The 23,366-nt window shown below is 38.1% G+C and overlaps 1 protein-coding gene across 6 annotated transcripts in view; it reads left to right on the top strand.

The window, feature by feature from the left end:
• Pot1 (protection of telomeres 1) overlaps positions 1–8,388 on the top strand; it is a 57,768-nt gene extending 49,380 nt beyond the window's left edge. For 4 of the 6 annotated variants that reach the window (XM_063286481.1, XM_008762811.3, NM_001395152.1 and 1 more), the window contains 6 exons: positions 295–500; positions 1,175–1,310; positions 3,258–3,346; positions 4,917–5,008; positions 6,616–6,721; positions 7,671–8,388. In XM_063286481.1, coding sequence (XP_063142551.1) covers positions 295–500; positions 1,175–1,310; positions 3,258–3,346; positions 4,917–5,008; positions 6,616–6,721; positions 7,671–7,780 — 739 coding nt within the window. In that variant the 3' untranslated portion in view covers positions 7,781–8,388. Of the gene's footprint in view, positions 1–294; positions 501–1,174; positions 1,311–3,257; positions 3,347–4,032; positions 5,009–6,615; positions 6,722–7,670 lie in introns of those variants that run through there. The other 2 variants (XR_010065690.1, XR_010065689.1) reach the window with 2 other exon arrangements.
• The last annotated feature ends 14,978 nt before the right edge of the window (positions 8,389–23,366 follow it).

Raw genomic sequence — 23,366 nt, 5'->3', positions numbered from 1 at the left:
TTCTATATTCACTTACTTTATGTATATGTGTGTCTTACCTGCATGTGTGCACGTACTCCATGTGTATGCCTGACACCCACAGTGTTCGGGACTGGAGTTATAGGTGGTTTCTCGGCGTCATGTGGTACTGGCAAGTCAAACTGGATTTTATGCAGGAGTGGCAAATTTTAACAAGCCCCCCAGCTTTTTATTCACTTGAATAATTTATTAAATTTGAATTTTTAACAAGATATATATATACATATATATGTATATATATATACTTTTCTGATTCTTCATTATCAATAATTTTAGACAAGAAGTTCCACATGAGGACAGTTTGGATAAACTTTTGCAAGATGCTGCAACTAAAGCGCCAGACATCAGGCTGCAAGGTACATCTTTGTATGAATCAAAGATCTGGACCACCGAAGGCCAGGGAGGACGGCAGGTCGCTGTTCACTTTGTGAAGAAGGATGGTGTTCTCCCACTTTCAAGTGAATGTCTAATTTTGATAGAAGGTAAGATACTTGTAATTAGATTTTTAGAATATTGTTTTGCAAATGAATTATGTTAACTATGCCTCATGGGCACCTAGTAAAATACTGTTACTTTTAATTGACGAAAATAGTACATCAGCTAGATTCAAGTACGTATGACCAAACACATTTACCTGAATTGTGCATTTTCAAGTTGTAAAAACTTGCATTTATCCACCTTGTTGAATTTCTTTCTGTAGTCTTGTCAGCTTTGAGCAGATCTAGTTGAATAATAATGTAGTAGAAAGGCTGATTGCTTATGGGCGTCTGATGGAGTCTCTGCCTCTGGATGTCACTGTTGTTTCATAAAAATGGGATGAACGCTCTCAGCTAATACCTAAGTCAAGGGAAAGAACCTTGAAAAGCCTGGAGAATGACAACTTTAATAGAATGGAATTATACTATTTTTTTATTTTCTGCGTTTTTTAATCTAATTTTTATGTAAGAGGTTTTTTGTTTTGTTTCATTTTATTTTGTTATTTGTCCTGCTGAGTTTAAGTTTTCTTCTAAATTTACAACTCCCTTTCCTTGTCCTGCTTTGTAGGATTAGTTGTATCTCATGTGTTACTTTTATGTCTCATATTTTGCTCCAATTATATTCGTGTTATTGAAGAATTTGTTTGTTTATTAATTAATTAAATAATTATAATTTAAAGGAGGAAGACTCTGTGAAGTGTCCAAGCTGTCCAGCAAGTTCCACAGTGTGATCCCTGTGAGGTCCGGCCCTGAGGATCTGGAGCTCCTCGACATTTCAGCCCCATTCCTCATACAGGGAAAGCTGCATCACTATGGGTATGTGTCAGCGCAAGATCTGTGGTTACAACTGTGTCTCTGGTTTATCCAGCAGACTGCTGTATTTGCAGTAGGGGCTTACTTGTACCAGTTTGTAGGTAGAAACAGTTCCGGGGCTATAATGATTGTCTTAGAATGTATGGGTACAATGCAAGTCCAGCAAACTCTTCTTTAAATGTTGAGTTGTAATCGTTTCCAGTCGAGTGGTGTGTAGCACGGCATTCATATGCTAGGGAGAGATCACAAATTCAGAATTTGAGTGGACAGAATTGTGCGCTCTGTGCCATTTTCAATAGATTAGATGTATTAATGTAGCCCCATTGTGAGTTCAAGAGCACCCATACCAAACTTTTCTTGAATAGTTCTATTCTAGAGCATATATATATATATATATATATACATATATATATATATATACACACACACACATATATACATACTTACTCTGTGTGTACATGGTAAATCACAGTGGGTATAAGACTGAGTATTTTCTTCCTCAGTCATAGCCTAAAGTTTGTTTTATAACAATTAAGATGCTGCCTAAAGGGACAGTTCAGAGGTGCAAATCAAGTAAGTGAATGACATCGCTGCTGAGCTTGCACCTTGCAGAGTCGCTGCCACTGAGAACTGGCAGTACAGGGTCTACAGACCGGAAGGAAGAGGAAGCAAAGCACCCTGTACTCTTATGAAGCAGTCACCCTAGTAACACACCATTTTGAGAAGCCTTGTTCTGCAGCCTACATCTCATCTTCTCTCCCTATCTCTCTGTCCTTCTCCTAAGGTGTAGCATTTGCTAGTCATTATTACTAATCAAACTAAATTTAGATTTTCATCATAAAATTACTTTCTGCCATTATCAAAGCTACCTGATCGTGGTCCTTAGAGTGACTAGTGAGCTTTACCCTTTGTTTTGTTTCACACACAATGGTTGAACACCTTCAGGATTGAAGTAAAATTAGTAACTATTTTTGCTCTAAAATACCCAGTGTCTCCATATCTTTAAACCTTCTGCAAGGCTTATATGTCACTTAGTTGAAATATCAAAACCGATCATAATAAAGTAGAATTATTTGTCCTTAAAATATATTAATATATAGGGAGAGCAAATTGTATGAAACAATGTCCAATATTATATGTTAGGTGGTTAAAATCAGGCATCATAAAGTATATGACTCTGAATATGGGTACTAAAACAGTACTTCACCTAAACTATTACTTGTTCTTACCTTTCATTCAGAGTAATTGTTTCTTGCTGTTTTGGTAATGCTGTGGCCATCAGATATGGCTAACAGAGCCATAAATTCAAAGAGTTTCTGCAACTTCTGGCTCTTTTTGTTTTAACAGGAAAACTCATAACAAATTTATTATTTGATCTAGAGTCCAATTCCTGATTCTCAACATAAAAGTTCTAATCTCAAGGCCATTATCTTAGTTTCTGTCCTGTTACTGTGAATAGACACCATGACCAAGGCAGCCTATGAAAGAAAGCATTGAATTTGGGGCTCGCTTACAGTTTCAGAAGCTGAGCTCCTGACCATCACAGTTCGGGACACAGCAGCAGGCAGGCAGGCATGGTGCTAGAGCAGTAGCTAAGGACTCCCACCTTACCTGCAAGTTGGAATTAGAAGGAGGGTACCCAAAGCCTTCCCCAGCAAGGCACAACATCTCCTAAGATTTCCTTCAAAGTCCACCAACGTGGATCTACACATTCAAAGATAAGAGGCTAGGGGCACTTTCTCATTCCACCACACCCACAGTGTCTTTAATTGCTTTTATGTAGAAAGTTATTCATAATTCTCTTAAAACAAGCATAACCACAGTATAGACAGTGTTATTTTTCTCTTTAATAACTGACTTTCTAAAACTGTCCATACTTGAACGGGATGTGATAATTAGCTGAATTTGATTATATTTAAATATTTACTGTTTTTCACTTACTCATTTCAGATGTAAACAGTGTTCAAGCTTGAAACCTATACAAAACCTAAATTCCCTTCTTAATAAAGGACCATGGATTCCTTCCTCCGTGGCAAAAGGTTAGATAAATTGCTTTGTCATGTAATTTCAATTCTCCCTACCATCTCATTGATTTGTTCTTTAATATTTATTGATATTTTTGGCAGGACTAGCCTAACTTTGCTAAGTTGAAATCTGCTTACAATAATTGTATTGATAATTAGGACTGAATGTTTAAATCGTTTGCAAATATTTCCAAGCATCATAATCATAATCATATTTTAGAACTCGCTCATTTGTTTTCCATTTAATCATTGATCCCAAACACAGGTCCTGAGCAAATCTTTCAGACTCTTATCGTAGCATTGGAAGAGATGTTGAGATGACTGTTAGATTCCTCCCAAGTCTTTAGCCAGGAGAAAGGAGTCTTTATCTCTTACACACATAAGTGATCACCTCGCCCAAGTTTGCAGCTTCCAGGACCGGGGCAATTTTTAGACAGTCCTTGATGTGGAAGCCAAGTCCGCCTATACACAAGTTACATGGATTATGTCCTGTCTACTAGAATTATTTAGTGTGTGTATCCATTAAACTTCTATAAGGTAGACACTCTAGGTTTGACAGTATCTAGTGCGCCTTCATTGAGTCCATATTTTAAAGCCAGTACCCTCCCTCCCTTAATCACTTTTCCTCATTCCTTACTCCTCTGTCTCTCCTCCATACGCATTCCGCTTGGCCAATTCTCTCCTCACATTTTATCTTTCAGAGATGCTGATAGTATCCTTTGGGCAACCCAAACCGACAACCAGATTCTTTTTGTTAGACTGGAATTTTATAAATGTATGTGTGCTTGTTGGGGGGTTGCCTTTTATATCTGGCTTTGTGATATGACTATGTCATATCCTGCTGTCCATGTTACTTTGAACTGCATAATCCCTTTTTGCATTTCTCAGCATAGTTTTTAAGTTCACCATTTTTGTTTCACTATAACCTCGTGGGGCCTTTTGAAGCCCCAAACTCTGTTCCTCTAAAATTCTGTCTGTTGCCAATTTATTCTTCTGACTTGTCTGAGTGCTTAACTGATTCTCCTACTGGAATGTGGGCTGTGGTTGAAGGGAGTGTAGCACTTCAGACATCTATGCTGTTACTTCAGCTTTTCAGTAACAGGGTGTTCCTCATGGCAAAGTCTCGTGTGGTTTGGTGTGTCTCATTTATTCATTCTTCTTCATCCTAGCAAGTTATGGAGTCCAGATACTAACAGTTTTCTTCTTTCAGCCAAATAACATCTCCTTAAAAAAAGTTCTCTCTCCTCGTAATAACTATTTGTTAAACTAAGAAAAAGACTCAACTGCATGTTCCTTTTAGTTTGACTTTTCATAATATTAGAATGCAGTGTGTTACTTTTATTACCACTTTTTATGCTTTCTATCAAGTATTAAGATACAGTTGCTTACATCATGAGACTACCCCTATATAAATGCATTGGTCTGCTTCATGAATCTAACAAACTAATCCTGCAGCAGACAGTTCTTAAGTACACATTTTCTTTCTCTCTTAAATGTTCTTAGTAAGCATCCTTCGCAGCTCCATGACGAGTTCATCTTATAAAAGTGTTTGTTTGCCTGGTGTAATGTGCTCTTTCCCCACCAGTCCTGGGCATTGTGCCTCTGCAGTATGTGTTTGTTATGACGTTCACTCTGGATGATGGAACAGGAGTGTTGGACACTTACCTCAAGGATTCTGTGAGTAACTCAGTTGCTAAAGATAGCTCACTAAAATTTTATATTTAAGTCTTTTATATATTCATACGTCTTAGTTTTACTTCAGTGTAAATTATTGAGAACTTTTGAAGAATAAAACTCAGTTTCTCTGTATTTTGTTCTTAGAAGGATTTAAATTAACTTAAAGTAGATAAATAAAATATAACCACATAAATTCAATATTATATCTTTGCCTTTGATTTTATTATAAATCATATTTTAAAAATACAAAGTTGAGGAATACAAAGTTTGAGGTGTCATTCTCTCTGTCATACAGAAGTGCTGCTACCAGGAAGTAGATAAGAAACAGATAGATAGGCACACTGCCGTCATCTCGCTGTGCTTTGGAACTAAGCCTCAATGAACTCACTTGATACACGTGTAGTGTTGAATAAGCTGTAGAGAAGCAGAGCGAACACTTGCGTTTCTGACACAGTTGCCCGTTGACTAGTCTTTGAGGCTGCCCTTAGCTTTGATCATTTGAAGGTCATCATCCTCTCCATATACTCAGAGCATGTTATTTCCATGTGTTGTGTGGAGTCATGACAATGAGGAAAGATTAACCTAGATCCTGTTGTGACTTGTCCTATATGTTTTCATTCATAACTGACTGCCCATGTAGCTGAGGGCTCTCTTCTTGAGGTAAGGCTAATGATTCATGTCCCAAACTCTTCAACCTCAGATGACATTGTTAGATGTTCCAGAGTAACCCATAGTGACAGTGGACACAGTGGAGAGCCAGTGGCTCTCCAAAGGCATGAAACATTAAAAGCTGAGAGGAAGACCAGCCATTTATTGGGATAAGAGGATTTAATTATTTTGGGGTGTGGGTGTATGGGTTAACTTATACAAATCACAAAACAATCCAAGTTAAGGTTAAGAGATTTTCTTCTTCTGTTTTCCCCAATTCATCCATTCACTTATTAAATGAATATTTACAGGCAGCTGTTGTGTGCCTTGTTTGTTGAACATAGAATAAATAGCAAAGCAAGAAAATGTTATTCTCTGGAACCTAAATTAGAAAAGGAATAAACTAAGTGCTTGCTTTCTTAATGTTAGACTCTTATCATACCTCACAATAGATTTACTTTCCAAGGTACAGAAGAACCATCAGCATGGCTGCATGATTGTATTGTGTGTATGCCAGTGCATTTCAAAGCTGTTTTACCAGTAAAGCAGTGAATCGGGTTTTAACTTAGACAGGTATTCCAGTTTATAGATCCCACAGCCTTAAAACACTGATGAATGTATTAGGTCATCTTAGCAAATCAGATGTTGAAATTCTGTGCATTGAACATTTTTCTCTTTGTATTTATGCTTTTATTTTTATTATTTAAATGTTTTGCCTATATTTATGTAAGTTTGCCATGTGTGTGCTGTGTGTACATGGTCCCTTTGGAGGTCAGAAGAATATATCAGGTTCCCTAAAAGAGGAGTAACAGGCTATGAGCCACTTGTGTGGGTGCTGGGTATCTAACCTGAGTCCTCTGCTAAAGGAGCCAGTGTTCTTAGCCCATGAGGCATCTCTCCATCCCCACATTGAAGGTTTTTTTTAAAAGATTAGTATTTCCCGTGTTTATTATTTTTAGGAAAACTTTTTCAAGATCCCAGCATCTGAAGTCCTCACTGATGACAACCTTCAGAGGAATCTGGAAGCGATCATGGATATGATATGCCCTCCTGGAATAAAAGTTGGTAGGCAGTAATTAAAAGATGACTATCTGTACCTGCCCCACCCACCTCCCAACCCCCTCCCACCCACCCCCACCACCTTTTCTTGGAATGTTTCAAATCTGTAGCCTGGAAGTAAGCCAACTGTGAGTTCACCTAAATGACTAACTGTTACCAATGTTTTGATAAGATAGTGGCTGAGACAAATAAAAATAAAAGAAGTTTTAAAATAATTTGAAATACACTTAAAACATAGCAGTTTTGGTCACAGAACATTTGACTCTGACTTTACACATGCAGCATACAGACACTGAAACTATAATTATACAAAGTGGATATAATTTCTACAAGAAACATGTCCTAAAAATAAACTGTGTTTACTTGTTTGACTTATTGATGAGTTTTCTTTTACATATTAATGGACTTCAGAATTTTCAATTTTGATTTTGCAAAATTTATGAACTTTAATTGTTTCTGCACAAACACTGGCTTGTTAACATGCTCCAGCCAAGACGAAGTTGTACCAGTTATAACTGCCACTGTGCCCTTCTGTTTCTCTGCACCAGCCATGCATAGAAGTGTCCTTAAGACTGTGTCAGATGCTGTTCAGAGCATCCTGAGCCTTCTGTTGATGACAGAAATGAGTCTGAACAGTTTTCAGAGTGAAGATGGGATCACTGCTGCCAGTGTGGTGGGCGTTCATAGCTGCTTCCTTCAGGGCAGATCACATGTTTACACTCAGGCTGATCGGATCTGAAGTTCCGGTTCCATTTCATTCCAGCTCATCAAGGAAAAGTCAAGGGAGGCCACTGAAAGGGGAATGTGGTGGAAATGTGACAGCTTTCTCTGTTGTTGGGTGTTCTGTAATCCCAACCATGTTCATCTGTACCTGGGGAAAATAAAATAAAATTAGTTAGCATTTCCAATTCTGTGCTTAGTTTAATGTCTAAATGATGTTTCCTTTGTTCCATAGATGCATACCCGTGGCTTGAGTGCCTCATCAAGTCCTACAATGTCACCATTGGAACAGAACAACGAATTTGCTACCAGATTTTTGACACCACGGTTGCAGAAGATGTCTAGTGCTGCCATTCAGTGCAGTGTGTATGGATTTTACAATTTTAGAAAAGGTCATGACTCTGAGATTCTCAGAAGACACTTGGCTATTGTCAAAAGTATTGTATCCATTTTCACTGTAGTTCTTTTGTACAGAAAACTATTTTGTTATTTATGCCATCTTGTGAACATGTCAGAAATCCCTTGCTGCTCATCATGTCCCAGGGAGTATAAAATGAGACAGCACTGGTTGGGGAGAATGCCCACTCTCATTTTTAAAACACTGGTAGCAACTTCTCCTTCTGTGCTGTTTGATTCTTTTTTTTTTTTTTTTTTTGTACAGAAGAATCTGCTTAGCAACTTCTGAAAGAATTCTCCCTCTACTTCCACACATGAGTATCAGGTTAACTGAGTGCTTGTTGAACAGATGCCGTCTCACCAAGCGGGGATATACTAAAAGGAGGGTTTCCTTTCAGAAGACATGGCTTTGTTTGGGTGCTCTTGATGCCCATTTCAGGATAAATGTATCTCTTTGAACCAAATAGTATGCGTGACTTTCTGCTTCTCTCTGGAATACTAGAAGCTATTTAATTTCATACCAACTAATAAAGTGATAGGATTTATATTTTCATGAATCATCTGTATCTTACTTTTTTTCAGTAGTCTTATGTAAAACATTCCTGTATTGCATTATTGAGGTGTTAACATAATAGAATGTTCTGCATTTTTTCAACAGTGTTTATCAATTTACATGGGTTTTTTTTTTTGGAAAAAAAATATTTTGTACAATATAGTTTGATTACATTTTCTCCTCCTTAATGTCTTCCAGAAACTTTCTATACACCCATTTCTGCACATGATCTTTTACTCTTTTTAGAAAACAAACAGGTCTCAATCACAAAAGAACACACATGTTATACATTCACTGATAAGTGGATGTTAGCCCAAAAGCTCAGAATACCCAAGATACAATTCACAGACCACATGAAGCTCAACAAGAAGACCAAAGTGTGGATGCTTCAGTCCTTCTTAGAAGGGGAACAAAAGACTGGAGGGAGGAAATAATAGAGACAAAGTGTGGAGCAGAGACTGAAGGAAAGGCTATCCAGATACATTCTATATACAGCCACCAAACCCAGACACTGTTGCAGATGCCAAGAAGGGCTTGCTGACGGGAGCCTGATATAGCTGTCTCCTGAGAGGCTCTACCAGAGTCTGACAAATAAATATGCGGATGCTCACAGCCAACCATTGGACTGAGCACGGGGTCCTCAATGGAGAAGTTAGAGAAAGGACTGAAGGAGCTAAAGGGGTTTGCAACCCATAGGAAGACCAACAGTATCAACCAACCAAAACCCCTAGGAGCTCCATGGGACTAAACCACCAACGAAAGAATACACATGGAGAGACCCATGGCTCCAGCCACATATGTAGCATATCCTCATCAATGGAAGGAGAGGCCCCTGGTCCTGGGAAGGGTAATGCCAGGGTGGGGAGGCAGGAGCAGGTGGGTGGGTTGGGGAGCACCCTCATAGAAGCAGGGGGAGGGATGATGGGTACAGGTTTCCAGTGGGGAAACCGGGAAAGGGGATAACATTTAAAATGTAAATAAATAAATTATCTAATTAAAAAGTAAAAATGGGATACATTTGAAAAAAACAGGTAAAAATAATAAGCCAGAATATAAAAAACACACATTCAAAAATAATCTCTGAAACAAAATCAGAAACGATAACATACAAGAAAAGGCCCATATGACAAAAAGGGAAAGATAGTCCCATTTAAACTAATATGAAACCAAAATGTTTACAAATTACCATTGAATTTATTTTTTGTTGGCCATTTACTTCTGGGTTAATAATACTAGTGAAACTCCATAGAGAAAGCTAGGTGTTTGTCAGTGGTTGCAAATTGATGATAGTTTCTTGGTTGTGGTTGGGAGCCCATATCCAGTTCCAATGAGCACTGTGACCCTGTCTGGCTTGAATCTGTATAGGCCTTGTACATGCTGGTAGTCTCTTGAGTTCATCTGGGTGTTAGTCCTGTTGTGTCTACAAGACCTTGTTTCCTTAATGTTCTCCATCCTCACTGGCTCTTACAGTCCTTCTGCTTCTTCTGTATAATTCCCCAAGCCTTTAGGAGAGAGGTTTGAAGAAAACAACCCATTTAGGAAGCACATGCATGTGGGAGTGGCCAACCAATGTCTTGTGTAATTTGATATACATGCCACAAGACAGAGCCTGGCATATACTGCCTGGATGGTCAGGAGCTGGAGATTGGATAGCCCAAAGATAGGGTAGACCAAAACGTAACAGAGGGGAAAAAAATCAATGAAATGATTGGTAATGATATTCTGCCATACTCATAGATCTGTGCCTTCACTGATTTACTTTAAAAAAAAAATTCTCTAACATAATACTTCCTAACCACCACTTTCCGGGCCTCCGCTCCTCCCAGCTCTCCCCTACTTCCTCTCTCAGATCCACTCTCCCTCCGTTTTCCTCAGGGAGGCTTCCTCCAGCAGCTGATGGGAGCAGGGACAGAGACCCACAGTCAGACATTTTTATGAAAGAGTCTAAATTGGAGGTCTCCATCAGGATTCCTCCCCTCTGAGCTCAGAGAACCACATGCAGGATGGGGATGAAAGACTGTAGGAGTCAGGGGATGAAGGACAGGAGGAACACATGGCCCACTGAATCACTAAGCAGAATTCACATAGGCTCACAGAGAAAGAAAGCAAAGAAAACATCCGATAGAAAACTAAGTGTTCTAAAATATCCCACACTTCATATACTATCCAGACGCGGAATTTGCCTTGGTTTCCATCTGCTGCAAGATGAATCTCTCATGATGACCAAGTGAGGCGCTGATCTGTGATATGGTGGTTACTCTTGGCAACTTGACTATATCGGAAACTAAAATTCCAAAGATGAAGGACACACCTAGGATTCTTGCTTAATTTGAAAAGGGAAATCTTACTTCTAATCTTTCAGGTAGGAATACGGGCCTTTATTCCAGGTCTTTTGAGCTAGGAAAAGACTCCTTTAATCCAGATCTTGAGTAAAGAAAGACTACACATCCTTAATCAAGATCTGATCTAACCTAATCCAAGCCTGCTGGAAGCCTGTCTAAGGACATGGTAGAAGACTTGTGTTCACTGCCTGCTTAACCATGCCTTTGCTAAGAAGCCCATTCCTGCATTGGCATTAGAGGTCATTTCTTTAGGATACCACCATGAGCTGAAATCCAACCTCGGGGACTGAATACTTACTAATTCTTGTACTTTCTAGTCTCAACCAGCCATTGTTGGATTAGCTGCAGCACACCATGTAAGTCATTCTAATAAATTTGCTTCCTAGAGGGAGAAAGGAAGAATTAACAGATCCATTCTATAAGTTCTGCTACTTTAGGGAACCTTGAGTATATGGGTATAGCAGAATGTTAAGGGTCACTTTACTGCTATGCACCTTTAGCAGAACAGTAGTATTTGGGTTTTCCCTAGGCCCATACCCTTGTGTCACTGAGAGTCCCCGAGGCTGGATATCTCATGAGGACCCATTTATTGTTGATGTTAGTGCCTATCTGTGTTAATGTGTGCTGTTCAGAAACTCTTTCCCCTGCCAATGTGTTCAAGGCTGTTCCTCACTTTCCCTTCTATCAGGTTCAGTGTGTCTGGTTTGATGTTGAAGTCTTTGAGCTTCTGGGAATTGTGTTAGGTGCAGGATGCTAAGTATGGATCTGTTTGGATTCTTCTACATGTTTGGCCAGCACTATGTTTTGAAAATGCTGTCCTTTTCTCAGAATGTATTTCTGGCTTCGTTATGAAAAATCAGGTATCCAAAAGTGTGCGGATTTATGCCTGAGTTCCATTGGTCAAAGTTTCAATTTTATGCCAATATCATACTGGCTTTTTGGTGTTTTTTTTTGTTTTTTTGTTTTTTTTTTTTTTGTTTTTGTTTTTTTTTTTTTTTTCTTTTTCAGAGCTGGGGGCTGAACCCAGGGCCTTGCGCTTGCTAGGCAAGCGCTCTACCACTGAGCGGAATCCCCAACCCCATACTGTTTTTATTAGTGAAATTTAGTACTAAAATCTTGGGTGGTGATAAATTCAGCAGTTCTTTTATTATTCAGAATTGTTTTAGCTATTCTTTTCTTTTTTGTGTTGTTTTAGTTCTTTTTTGTGTTTCCATTTGATGGTGAAAATTCTTTTTCAAGTTCTCTGGAGTGAATTTCGATGGAGATTGCCCTGAATCTGTAGATTAGTTTTGGTAGGATGACCATTTTTACTGTCCTGCCAATCCTTGGGCAATGGAGATTTTTCCATCTTCTCATACCTTCTTCAATTTCATTTTTCAATGTCTTAAATTTTTTTATCGTACATGTCTTTCACTTGTTTGGTTAAAGTTATCCCCAAGATATTTTCTCCCTGAGTATATTTTGAAAGGTATTTCTTCTCTGACATCTTTTCAGTCCATCTATTATATGTATCTAGGAAAGTTACTAATTTTTGTGTGTTAATTTTATGTCCTAATACTTTGCTAAACGTGTTTATCAGCTGTAGTTCCCTGGTGGGGAGAATTTTGGATCATACCATTTACAAATAAAAATATTTTGACTTTTTTCCTTTTGTACCCCTTGATCCCCTTCAGCTACCTTATTGAACTAGCTAAGACTACAACTACTATATTGAATAGAATAGCATCTGTGGTCTCTTAGAGTTTGTCAAACCCTGCTGAGGCCATTCTGCTTTTAGAGTTCTACTCCAGTGAGAAGTCAAATATTCTAATGGGTCTGCCTTTATATGTTATTGGTCCCCTTTTTCAGTTTTTCATACTCTTCCTTTGTTCTGTTAGCTTAGTGGTTTGATTATGAAGTATCATAGGGAATTTCTTTTCCGGTTCAGTTAATTCAGCATTTTATACGCTTCTTGTACTTCCATAGATCCTTAAGTCTTTAGACTGGTCAAATTTTCTTCTATTGTTTTGTTGAAAATATTTCCTGTGCCCTTGTCCTGGATTTCTTCTCCTTCCTGTATTCCTATTATTCTTAAATTAATGTTCATAGTGTCCAAGATTTCATGGATCTTTTGTGCCTGAAGTTTTTTAGATTTAGTGTTTTCTTTGACCACGGTGTCAATTTCCTTTACCTTGTTTTGAACACCTGAGAATTTCTTTTCAATGTCTTTCCATCTTTTCGTTAAGATAAAACAACGTCCGTGTTTTCTGTTTCAATTCCCAAATGTATTATTCCAGCTTTATATCATCATTTTGTGTTTTCTTTAGTAATTCCATTTCTTTACCAAATTCTACCATCATGTCAGAAATTGTTTTCATTATTTCATTCAATTGTTTGTACTCTTACAGACTTAATTTTAAATCATTTACTTATATCCCTTTTTAGATTTTTAAAAATATTCATAATTGATGTTTAGAAGGCCTGGTCTTATGCTTCAGCTATATTATATTTCTTAGAGCTCACTGTAGAAGGGTTAGTGGGTTCTGATGGTATTGTCTTGGCTGTAAATCTTTGTGGTTTTGTGCTGGTTTCTGAGCATCTAAAGTTATGCTTTTTGAGATGATTCTAGATCTTGATATATGGTCTTCTCTTTGGTGTACAGGTAAGTGTGCTGACTGTGGGTTCTCTGGTAGAGAGTGCTTCTGCAGTGCAATGGGTGGCAGAGAGAAATAGAGATGGGCTAGGATAAGAGCCTGAGAGGGGTTTTGGAAAGCGCTAAGGAGGTCCTGTCCACAACAAGAAGAGGAATCCCTAGTGAGTTCATGGTACAGTGGGAGTGGCTCCTACAAGTAGGTGCAATTAGATAAAATATTCTGGAGAGACAGGGATGAAAGTCCTAGTGGATCCTGGGTCTGTACCAAGAATTGGAGTCTCCTGTGAATGGAGTTGAGGAGGATGGGCACCTGTAAGCAGGTTGTTTCAGAGATTGGAATGAAAGATAGGATGAATCCCAACCCAGTGTGACCAATGAGGTCACAGATAGAGTTTGTATATAGGTATCAATGGCTGACATGTCCCACTAAGAATGGACTAGAAGGGAAAGCTGGTGGAGTCTACAGGAAGAAACAAAGCTAGGTCAGCACCAAATTTCTAGTCAAGATCCAAGAGAATGGCAGTACAATTGGAGAAGGAGCTCATGGAACATGTGGCTTCAGGGGTAGAGGTGAGGCAGGCCACAGGACAGGAAGGAGAGTTGTGTTTAACAAGTTTAAAACCAGTAATACTCAGTTTTGAATACATGTGAGTGTATATATGATGTGTGTGTGTGTGTGTGTGTGTGTGTGTGTGTGTGTGTGTGTGTACACAAGTAGGTGTCTCGAGATAACAAGCTATTGATTAGTAGATGCTCTTTCCAAGATGACTTTGCCTGGAGTAAAAAATCTATGACCGAGCTCCAATAGCCAAGGCCCAGGAGAAATTCATTTTAGGAAAGGTTCTTCCTATTAATATGATTTTCCTGTTATTATTAAACATATATAACAATCAATAGGTATTAGCCCACTCTTTTGAGTAGATCTCTGCAGAACTACAAAGACATAATGTCTTGTAGTGATGCTATATGGAAAATAGATGACTTCCTAATTATTAATTATGATCCTATAAGAATTCCTAAAATTATATTAGTATTTATTAAGCTCTTTTATACTGCAGCTGCTATTAGGTCCTTTCTGATGGTCAAAACTTCAATGAGAGCTCTGCCAGTCTCCAAGTGTCACCAATTATTTGCTTCTGAAATAGAAAACAGGCATTCTACTCAAACATTCCAAAATGTTGAAAACCCATTAACCAAAGATCATAAAAAAGGAACTAATGATTTACCATAGGTTCTAGGACAAAAGGTAAAAATATTAGCTGGGTTTATCTATACAAAGCTTTACTAATAACTTAATCATTTTTTTCACTCTCCATGAACTTGTGGAGCTGTGACAGATGATGAATGTTTAGCCAGATAATTACTCCAACTGAATATGCATATAAAAAGTCTACATTGTAAGCTTCTTATTCAATTTATGATTTAAATTTATGAGAAAACTTGTGATAAACTTTTTACCATGTGATCATGTAATCTGAAAGACGTGTAGGTGCTGAGGACAAAGAGAAGAGGGCACGCTTATGTCCTTATTCTCCTTGTCCCTGCTTTTCTTAGCATTATTCTTCTTATCTTTCTCTTCTTAGCACTCTTTATCCCACATTTTCTTCCAATCCATTTAGCCCCTTTTTCTTAGATCCCTTATCCCTCTTCTCTTACAATCCCTCTTCCCCTTTTTCTTAAAGATATTTCATAGGAAACTTTTGACAACTTAGAAATAAATGGTAAAATTACTTTTGGGGGGGGGGCAGTTCTGCAACTTTATTTGACGTTCAGCAGTTAGTTCTCGTCCACATTGACCATCTGTAAATTTTTGAATGTGGTGTCCCTTTTTTTTTTCAACTAGCAGGCTGAAAGTTTGAACCCCTCAATTCTGTAGAGACAGAACAAAGGCTACTTAATCATCTCCTGTTTTAGGATGAGGCATTAAACAGTTTCTCACCTCAGAGGAACTCAGGCAGGTCAGCTAATGAAGCAAAGTGACATAGAATTGTGATAGGAAAACATATTATACAGCAATCCTAAATCTCTCATAAGACTAAGTTTTACCACCACTGAAACTAGGAAGAAGACCCACCAGGGCTGGCCCAGGCATTTAGGTATTTGCTAAAAACTAAGATAACAGATCTATGCAGCTTAAAATAAGTGCACACATTTTGAAGGGTTCATTAATTTGCAGTGTGTTGAGTGGTGAAATAACATGAAGTGGAATCATAAATATCCCCAAGGGACCAGGTATTGAAGGCATGTTGAGTAGGCTATGGCATCATTAGTAGGTTGTGGAAACATTAAGGTGTGGGGCTTATAGAAGGAAGTTAGATTGTATGCTCCGTGTCCTAGAAGGGGACTTGGGGGCCTTGACTTCTGCTTTTCTCATTCTTTGCATTACCCTGACGTGAGGTGAATTGCCCTCCTCTACCTTTTGTTTCACTGTAGTGCGATATCCAGCATAGGTCTAAAACAACAGAGGCAAGTGACCATGGACTGAAATGTCTAAGGCCATGAGTCAAAATCAATATTTCCTTATTATAAGTTATCATCACAGCTATTGTGACAGAAATCTAAATCAGCAAAAAAAAAAAAAAAAAAAAAAAAAAAAAAAAAAAAAAAAAAAAAGCCTAATTTCAAATATTTGGTACTGGCTGCATACTAAGTATTGTATTCAAATCCAAGTGCATTCAAATCCAAGTGCATATTTGAACCTCACAACTAATTAATCTGACTAGAAGACTGAAAGGCCAACTTGGTCATGCGCTTCTGAATGCTAGTCACATGCTGAGTTCAGGAGATCTGTACCAATAGTCACCACAACCTGGACTCTGAGATGAATATGATCTAAGTCCTACTTTGCGCAGCTGAGGTAAATTTGAAAGCAACCAGTGTGTTTTCCAGCATTGTAGAAGATTTCTAATACCTCGGTGATAACCCATCTCCCCTGTTTATTGTAATCCTAAACTCCAGTTCCTTTGTATGTTGATGCATTTCTACTACAAGTTCCCATCTTCCTCCGTTCCTGACTTACCAGCTTTTGGGGAATAGTGAGAAACTTATGCGTCATTCAGAGGCTATGAACTCTTGGTTCAAAATGTCCATTGAGCAAATACGTTTGAAATTGGTGATGCTCTAGAGATTCAGAGGTGAGATGCACGTTTCTTCTGCCTTCAGGAAGCCACCAGAAGATCAGGTTGCTCACTCCAAATATGTCATGTTGTACTTCCAGATTCACAAAGGGCAACTTTCTGAACCTTGCTCTGCTTTCTCTTGACTTTAAATAAGCTCACATTGCTGTGATTTCTTTGTTTATTGTGAGTTTTTCTTCTTTTCAGTTTTGAACAAATATTTCATTAGCACATAGTGTTTATCTAATGGTTGAACATGCTATGACCCTTTATCAAGAGGAGACATTGGGAAATTTTCATTTCTAGAGCAATTGGATGGTAATTCATTGGGCCTATGCTGAATATCGATCCTTCATGTGCACATTGTTAGAATCTTTATTTTGATTTAACATTATGCAAATTCAAGTAAACAGTTTATTTACATCTCACTCATTTTTCAGTTTTTGTAACATCTGTTTAGACACCATGAGATTGTTTTTCTTCTCTTGCATTGGTCTATTTCTAAGACAAAAAGAATGTGCCTTAAAGCCTGGAGTTATGCCCTTGCTCCCACTTTATTTGATTGGCCACCCTTGGTGACACTGCTTTGAGAAAACTATGAATGCCCGAATACTGCAATATTTCCATATGCATACCATTTCTTTAATTCTTGATCACCTCATGTTTTCAGCTACAGATTTAAGCCAATAGAAAGTGTGGTGGCAAGCTTACTGGGTGTTTGGTATCATAATGTAGCCCCCAGATCCTTTCTGAAAGAAAATAAACTCCTACACTGACACACTGTTGACAAAGAGCAATTAGCCAGAAACAGAACTTCAGAAGCCAAAATGCAAGGTTAGTACATTCAGAGACTTCCGAAAACTATGAGCTTTGATGGATTAGGTCTTTGTTTTGGCAGGTGGTACTGTCTATGTGCTGAGTTTTATAGCCTGAATAACCCATCCATTATGGAGTCAGTTCTCATCATGCTAAGGTCTAGGGAACTACTAAGGTCTAGGGGCCTGTTACCCTTGCAGAGTGAATGTTATATATACACACACACGTATAAATATAACCTGCTGAATTTGTTTTTGTTGTTCATATGTATATGATATCAGGCCTAAGCACATTGTCTTAGATAACCAATTAGGTGCTTACCCCCTGGGAGAGGCTAATTCTGCTCTCTCAGCAGTCATTAGTTGCCTGTGGTTCTTGATCTAGGGCTAGGACCCCATGGGATTTTCCCCATCTGCATTAGCATATCTATTGATAATTGCTATTGCTCTGGTCTTATTAGTGAAACCATTTCTTGAAGAGACTGTCACCCAGGTTTCCAAGTGCTCTGCCTCTTCTGATCTTTTTGTGTTGCTTTTAAGGCATAAATACAGGAGTCGTGATGTAGGTATATCAGGGGAGCTAGGCTCTCCACAGTCTTTTGATCTCTGTACTGTATCTTTTTGTGGCTTTTTCTCATAGTATAGATTTGCTGTAAAGAAAAGTGTCTTTATTGTGTACTATAATAGCTACTCTTACTACTGGGAATAAAGATGGATAAGATTGTTTTATATTTACCTAAAACTATATATAATGCATATGAGTCAATATATAAATATGTAAATAATGCATGATTTCTAAAAGACATTGTGCCTCTTGAGTAGACAATGCTTTCCACAATAACTATAGACTAATAAAACCCTAGTACCAGGTGTGTAGGAAACCTCTGTTTTTATAGGCTCCAATGGCTGAAGAACCCAACCAAGGGAAGATAAAGAGCTCATGGTATCTGAGCTGAATCTAACCCAAACACCCCTTTCTTACCCAAGTTTCCATGGTATCAGAAAATACTATGTAAGCTGCCAAGGGAGGGAAGAAATAGAAAGATCTATTCAGCTGTGATAACTGTGAGGCAAAGCAGCATAGTAAGATATCTATAGAAGTGCAATAGTGGTATTCCCATGTCACTAGTAACCAACAGTTCCTAATTAGACATAGAGCCTGTCAGCAAGGAAGCGAACCATGCCTGATACTGGAAAGCTAGCCAAATGCCTAGAACTGGTAACATCACGGATCTTAAAGAAGAGTTCACTTCTACTACTTGGCTAAACCAATGTATTGCCTGACTACATTCTAAATCTTGTTCTCTTGACTGAGTTAGAGTTTTATTACTATGAAGAGACACCATGACTACAGCAACTCTTACAAAGGAAAACATGTAACTGGGACTGGTTTACGGTTTCAGAGGTTTATTCTATTATCATCAGGATGAGAAGCATGGTGGCACACAGGCAAACGTGGTGCTGGAATGGGAGCTAAGAGTTCTATAGCTCGATTCACAGACAGCAGAAGGAAGACCGTTAAGTCACGCTAGGAATAACGTGAACATAGGAAACCTTAAAGCCTACCTCCAAAATAACACACTTGCTCCAACAAGTCATACCTTCTAATAGTGCCACTCCTTATGGGCCAAGCATTCAATCATGTGAGTCTTTTGGGGGCATTCGTATTCATACCACCACATCTCCTGACCATAGATAGTTATAGTTGATAGAAGTAGTATATACCATTGAGAGCTTTAGACAAGAGAGTATATGTGAAGTTACACAGTGACTTAGCTGTTATGCTTATGCCAGAGGAAGTCATTTTAGTTTGTGCTACAGTTTTCCATGTTCTTTCCCTAAAAACGTATGTGTATGCTTTTGAAAATAGAATTACCTTGTGGGTCCATTAGTATAATTTTCCTTTTGCCACCTTCTGTTTCTCATGTCCATGTTCAGAGAGGAAGAAGCCCATTGCTTATTTCCCAGCCCAAGTATTTTCAGTTGGTAATTCTGTAATTATTTTGTTTTGATACCTGTTGTGGTTTCTCATACATGTCTCCTAATTTTGTTCTTTAATTATTATTATTTTAATCTGTCTTTTATCTTGTTTTTCCTATAAATAATTCTAGACATCCTGGCCTGATTTCACCATATCCTCCACAGTGTTTTAGGTGGTGAGACTTGTCTAACGAAGAACAGAACTACTGTATCGCTGTTGCCTAAAGATACTGTTAATGCATGACAGATTCACAGAGAGAGAAAGTTGATGGAAGGAAGGACATCGTCAGTGTGGTTTTCACTAGGAATTTTGAACTTGATTAAGGCAATGAAGACTCAACCCAAACTCTTGCAATACAATTTTGGGGAAAATAAAATATATGTTCCTCTGCTCCTGCCTTGGGATCTCTAGATGGTTTATAGCCTATCCTTATTTATCAGGGAAATATAAATTTCAACTACTAGTAAAATCTGGATATCTTTGCCTTTGAGTCCTGGGAACTTATGAACACTCATGTGTACTATTATATGTACAATGAGGTCAGGAAATCTTTCAGGAATGGTGTGTATTATTTTTTTCCTTCAATGATGTAATTAGAACCCTAAGAAACTTGAGATGAGTTAACGTTTCAAAGTTGTGATCTTCTTTTATGGAGATAAATGCCCCTTCCTGCCAAGTGTGCATTTGATGGGTTGCAAAGTCTGCAGCTTCCATTATCATTAGAGTGGTAAGGGTAAAGAATCTCAGACTCTCAGCTCTGAGACACTCATAGTTCAGTGACTGTGCTGCTTTTAGACTGTGGCAGCATCTTAATGAACTCTGCCTGTGTTTTGTACTTGAAATGTGGATCACAAAGTCATAGATGGGGAAGAAGAAGAGAGAGAATATGCAAAAGTGTTTGCATAGATAAATTTATTCTATTTTGATTCTTTAGAGACATTGTATTGTCATTTACCTGACAATCACCAGAAAAAAAGTTCTTTTATCTTGTATAGGTTTTCTTTAGTTAATCTGCTTATTAACAGTATTTTTAAAGAGTTAAATAATGTATCTGTTAAAAATCTTAACCTCCCTATCATCTAGTATGAAAATAGTTTTCATATATTGTTGCAGTTTCTACAGGCATCTGATTTTTTTAATAGCCTTTCTTTTCTTTGAAATCAAATGAATTCCCAGAGGAAAAACAATAGGTCTTTACATAAACTCTTATTTTTCAGCTGATTTTTTACTTCTATTTAGAAGGCAGTTTTAAAATTTAGTATTTTGCTAAACTTAGCTGCTTCATAATTAGTTGTCTTTCCCAAGCATCCTTAACAGTTAATACAAGTATGCGTGTGTAGCTGTGTGTAGCTAATAGCAGTTTCTTGTAGTATTATAGGGAAGATAAAACCTTTTTTAGTCTCACAACCCAAACTTTCCTCCCAAGTACTAAGATTATAAGCATTTGTTAACACTTCTACTCCAAGGTAAGATCTTTTAAAATCAAAATGAGTAAGCTGTAGAGTCAGGTGGAAACATACTTTGTAATAGAAAGACATTGTTGTAGGCTTTTTAGAAGAGGACGTTAGATGTGCTCATCCCTTATTAAATAAGGTTCTACTGTTGGATGCAGGGTGGAAGCCAAGAAAACGCACTTCAGATAAGGAAGTTTAAAAATGAAAGCCTTATTTTCCTAGCATTCAAGGAGGGAACCAGTTTGAAATCGGTACTGTGTCACTAAAGGGAGTTTATAAATTTTTTTAAGGATGGGAACACAAAGGAAGAGGGAGGGGACTGCAGTGTTATCCAATTGAATTTTGACATTATAAGTTAAGCAAGAGAGTACTCATTGGAGACTGGACCATATTCAGTGCAACGCTAGCTTTATGGTCCTTAATTCATTCTCCTGGACATAGGTCTGGAGGTCAGAGCGGTAAAGGGCCAGAAGGTCAACTGCATGCAGTAAATTTGAGCATAGCAGGCAATTGGTTATATATTTTTACAACTTATGCACCTTGGTTTAGATAACAGCAATTTCTGTATTATTTGCTGGTTAGCGGACAATTAAGAAAACATTTGAAGAAGTGGGTAAGTGTTCATTCCTAGACATGAACTTGTTTTATCCTGCCAGCAAGATGGAAAAGTTGTCCTTGAGATAGCTGAACTCAGACAACTGTTTACAACAGAAGCTGTTCAGTCATAGGCAAGTGCCCAGCTCTCCTACGGTCTGGGACCTTGAACTTTTTTTCTCCCAATAATTAAATGGAGTCTAAAAATGAAATGGTAGTACTTAGGGTTTCTTTTGCATGTTCCCAAACACTACAAAGATAAGTCTCTCCTCAAATGTTGGAATCACTGATAGATATTTCTACACAATGACCAAAGTATAAATGAAGGTTAAGATAAAGAAGACAGTATGCAAAATGGGTATTTTAAAGGTCGGCTCATCCATTTGTATTCAATTATTACTCATACAGGATGTGCCTGAGAATGACTTGACACAGTTTGTGAGAAAAGACAAGTAGGGGACATACCTTCAGAAAAAAAAAAGGACAAGAATGAGGCCAGGCATGATGCCATATTTCTGTAATCCCAGAATCTGGGAAGTGGGGGCAGAGTCAACAGTTCTGGCCAACTCTGGATGCACGGCAAGTTTGAGGGGGGTCTGCACTGCTGGGTCTGGAAATAACAAAAGTAAAAGAAGAAAAGGAAAGAGGGAAATGTGTGTGTGTGTGTGTGTGTGTGTGTGTGTGTGTTTGCGTGTGTGTATATATATACACATCATATAAAGAGGACTAGGCAAACAAGGCATAATCTGGTCTAAGGAATGCTAGCAGAATTGAAGAAAATTTGCACATGAGGCCATATCACTCCTATTGAATAATAAATATATATGGCTATAAAAACTTTATATTAGTCTCACTAGTGATAAGATACATCTAAATAGCAGAGTGATGTGTGTTATCAAAAGTAGTGAAAAGTACAGAATTTTAAATTTAATTAAGAATAGTAAGAAATAGTTCTGAGGATAATAGGAGTCCTACATGTTTTAAAACAATCACAAGCAATAATAAGTGACGATGTCAGAATCATGAAATTTTTTAAAAAACTGAAAGAGCTGTTTCCTACTGATAGGAATGACCTCGAGCAGACTGGATCATGTACCTATGGATCCCTGAGCCTAGATGCTGGATGGTTTACACACCATGCTTCATGTCTAGGAAAATGTGTGTTTTCATAAATCCTTGTCATTTGAACTATGCTTTGCAGTTTGTTTTTTTTTTTACCTCCATGAAGACGTTTCTTTTTTTAGAAGTTAATCAGGTTTCACCAAGTTGAAAGCTTGGCGAGGAATTAATCTATAGCAAATGTATTAAGCTCCAAATTCACAATGAGGTCTAGTCACCTTCTCTTTCTTTTTCCCTATGTATTCCCCACTCAATCCATTAGAAAAATAATGATGCATAATTCTCTAAAATCTAGCCAGAAGTTTGTTCTTACGCTTCCCTATGACTGTGCTGCCTACGCTACAGTAAAGGCTTCCCTTGTCTGGATTGCCATGCGGAGCAGATGTCTATGCCTTCTCATCCCATAGAATGATACTGCAGTGGCCTTCACCAGCCAATGTGCTCCTTTGCCCTTTCTGAGCCTCTGGTCCCTTCTATTGCCATGCTTCTCTTTTCTTATCCAAACACTGGTCTTTGTTTCTTCAGCACATCAGGCAAAGAAAATCTCTCTCCAGGGACTTGGGACTTCATGTTCAAGGGTTCTCTCCCAAATATATGTAGTACTAAAGTAACTGTCACACTATCCAGCCTAGTGATACAAAGTCCACCCTGCCCTGTCACAGACACTTACCTTCTACCTCACATTTCCCCTTTGCACTCATCTTCTGACTTACTGACCTGCTTTTTCTGTTTTCTTTTCCCACCAGAATATGAGTACCTTAGAAGCCAGAACTTAGCTGTGTTCATTCCTCAGAGTCCAGAGTCTAGAAGTTGTTGACATGTTCTGGGTAGTCTCTAATGACCCTAATACGAACAGACTCTGCCATATTAGATATCCCTGTCCTCAAATCAGAGTACTAGCATGTATTACCAACAGCACAGAGTTTAAA

Source organism: Rattus norvegicus, chromosome 4, assembly GCF_036323735.1.
Source record: "Rattus norvegicus strain BN/NHsdMcwi chromosome 4, GRCr8, whole genome shotgun sequence".
Lineage (NCBI taxonomy): Eukaryota > Metazoa > Chordata > Mammalia > Rodentia > Muridae > Rattus > Rattus norvegicus.
Note: the sequence above shows the minus strand (reverse complement) of the source record. Positions and strands in the feature narration are given on the sequence as shown.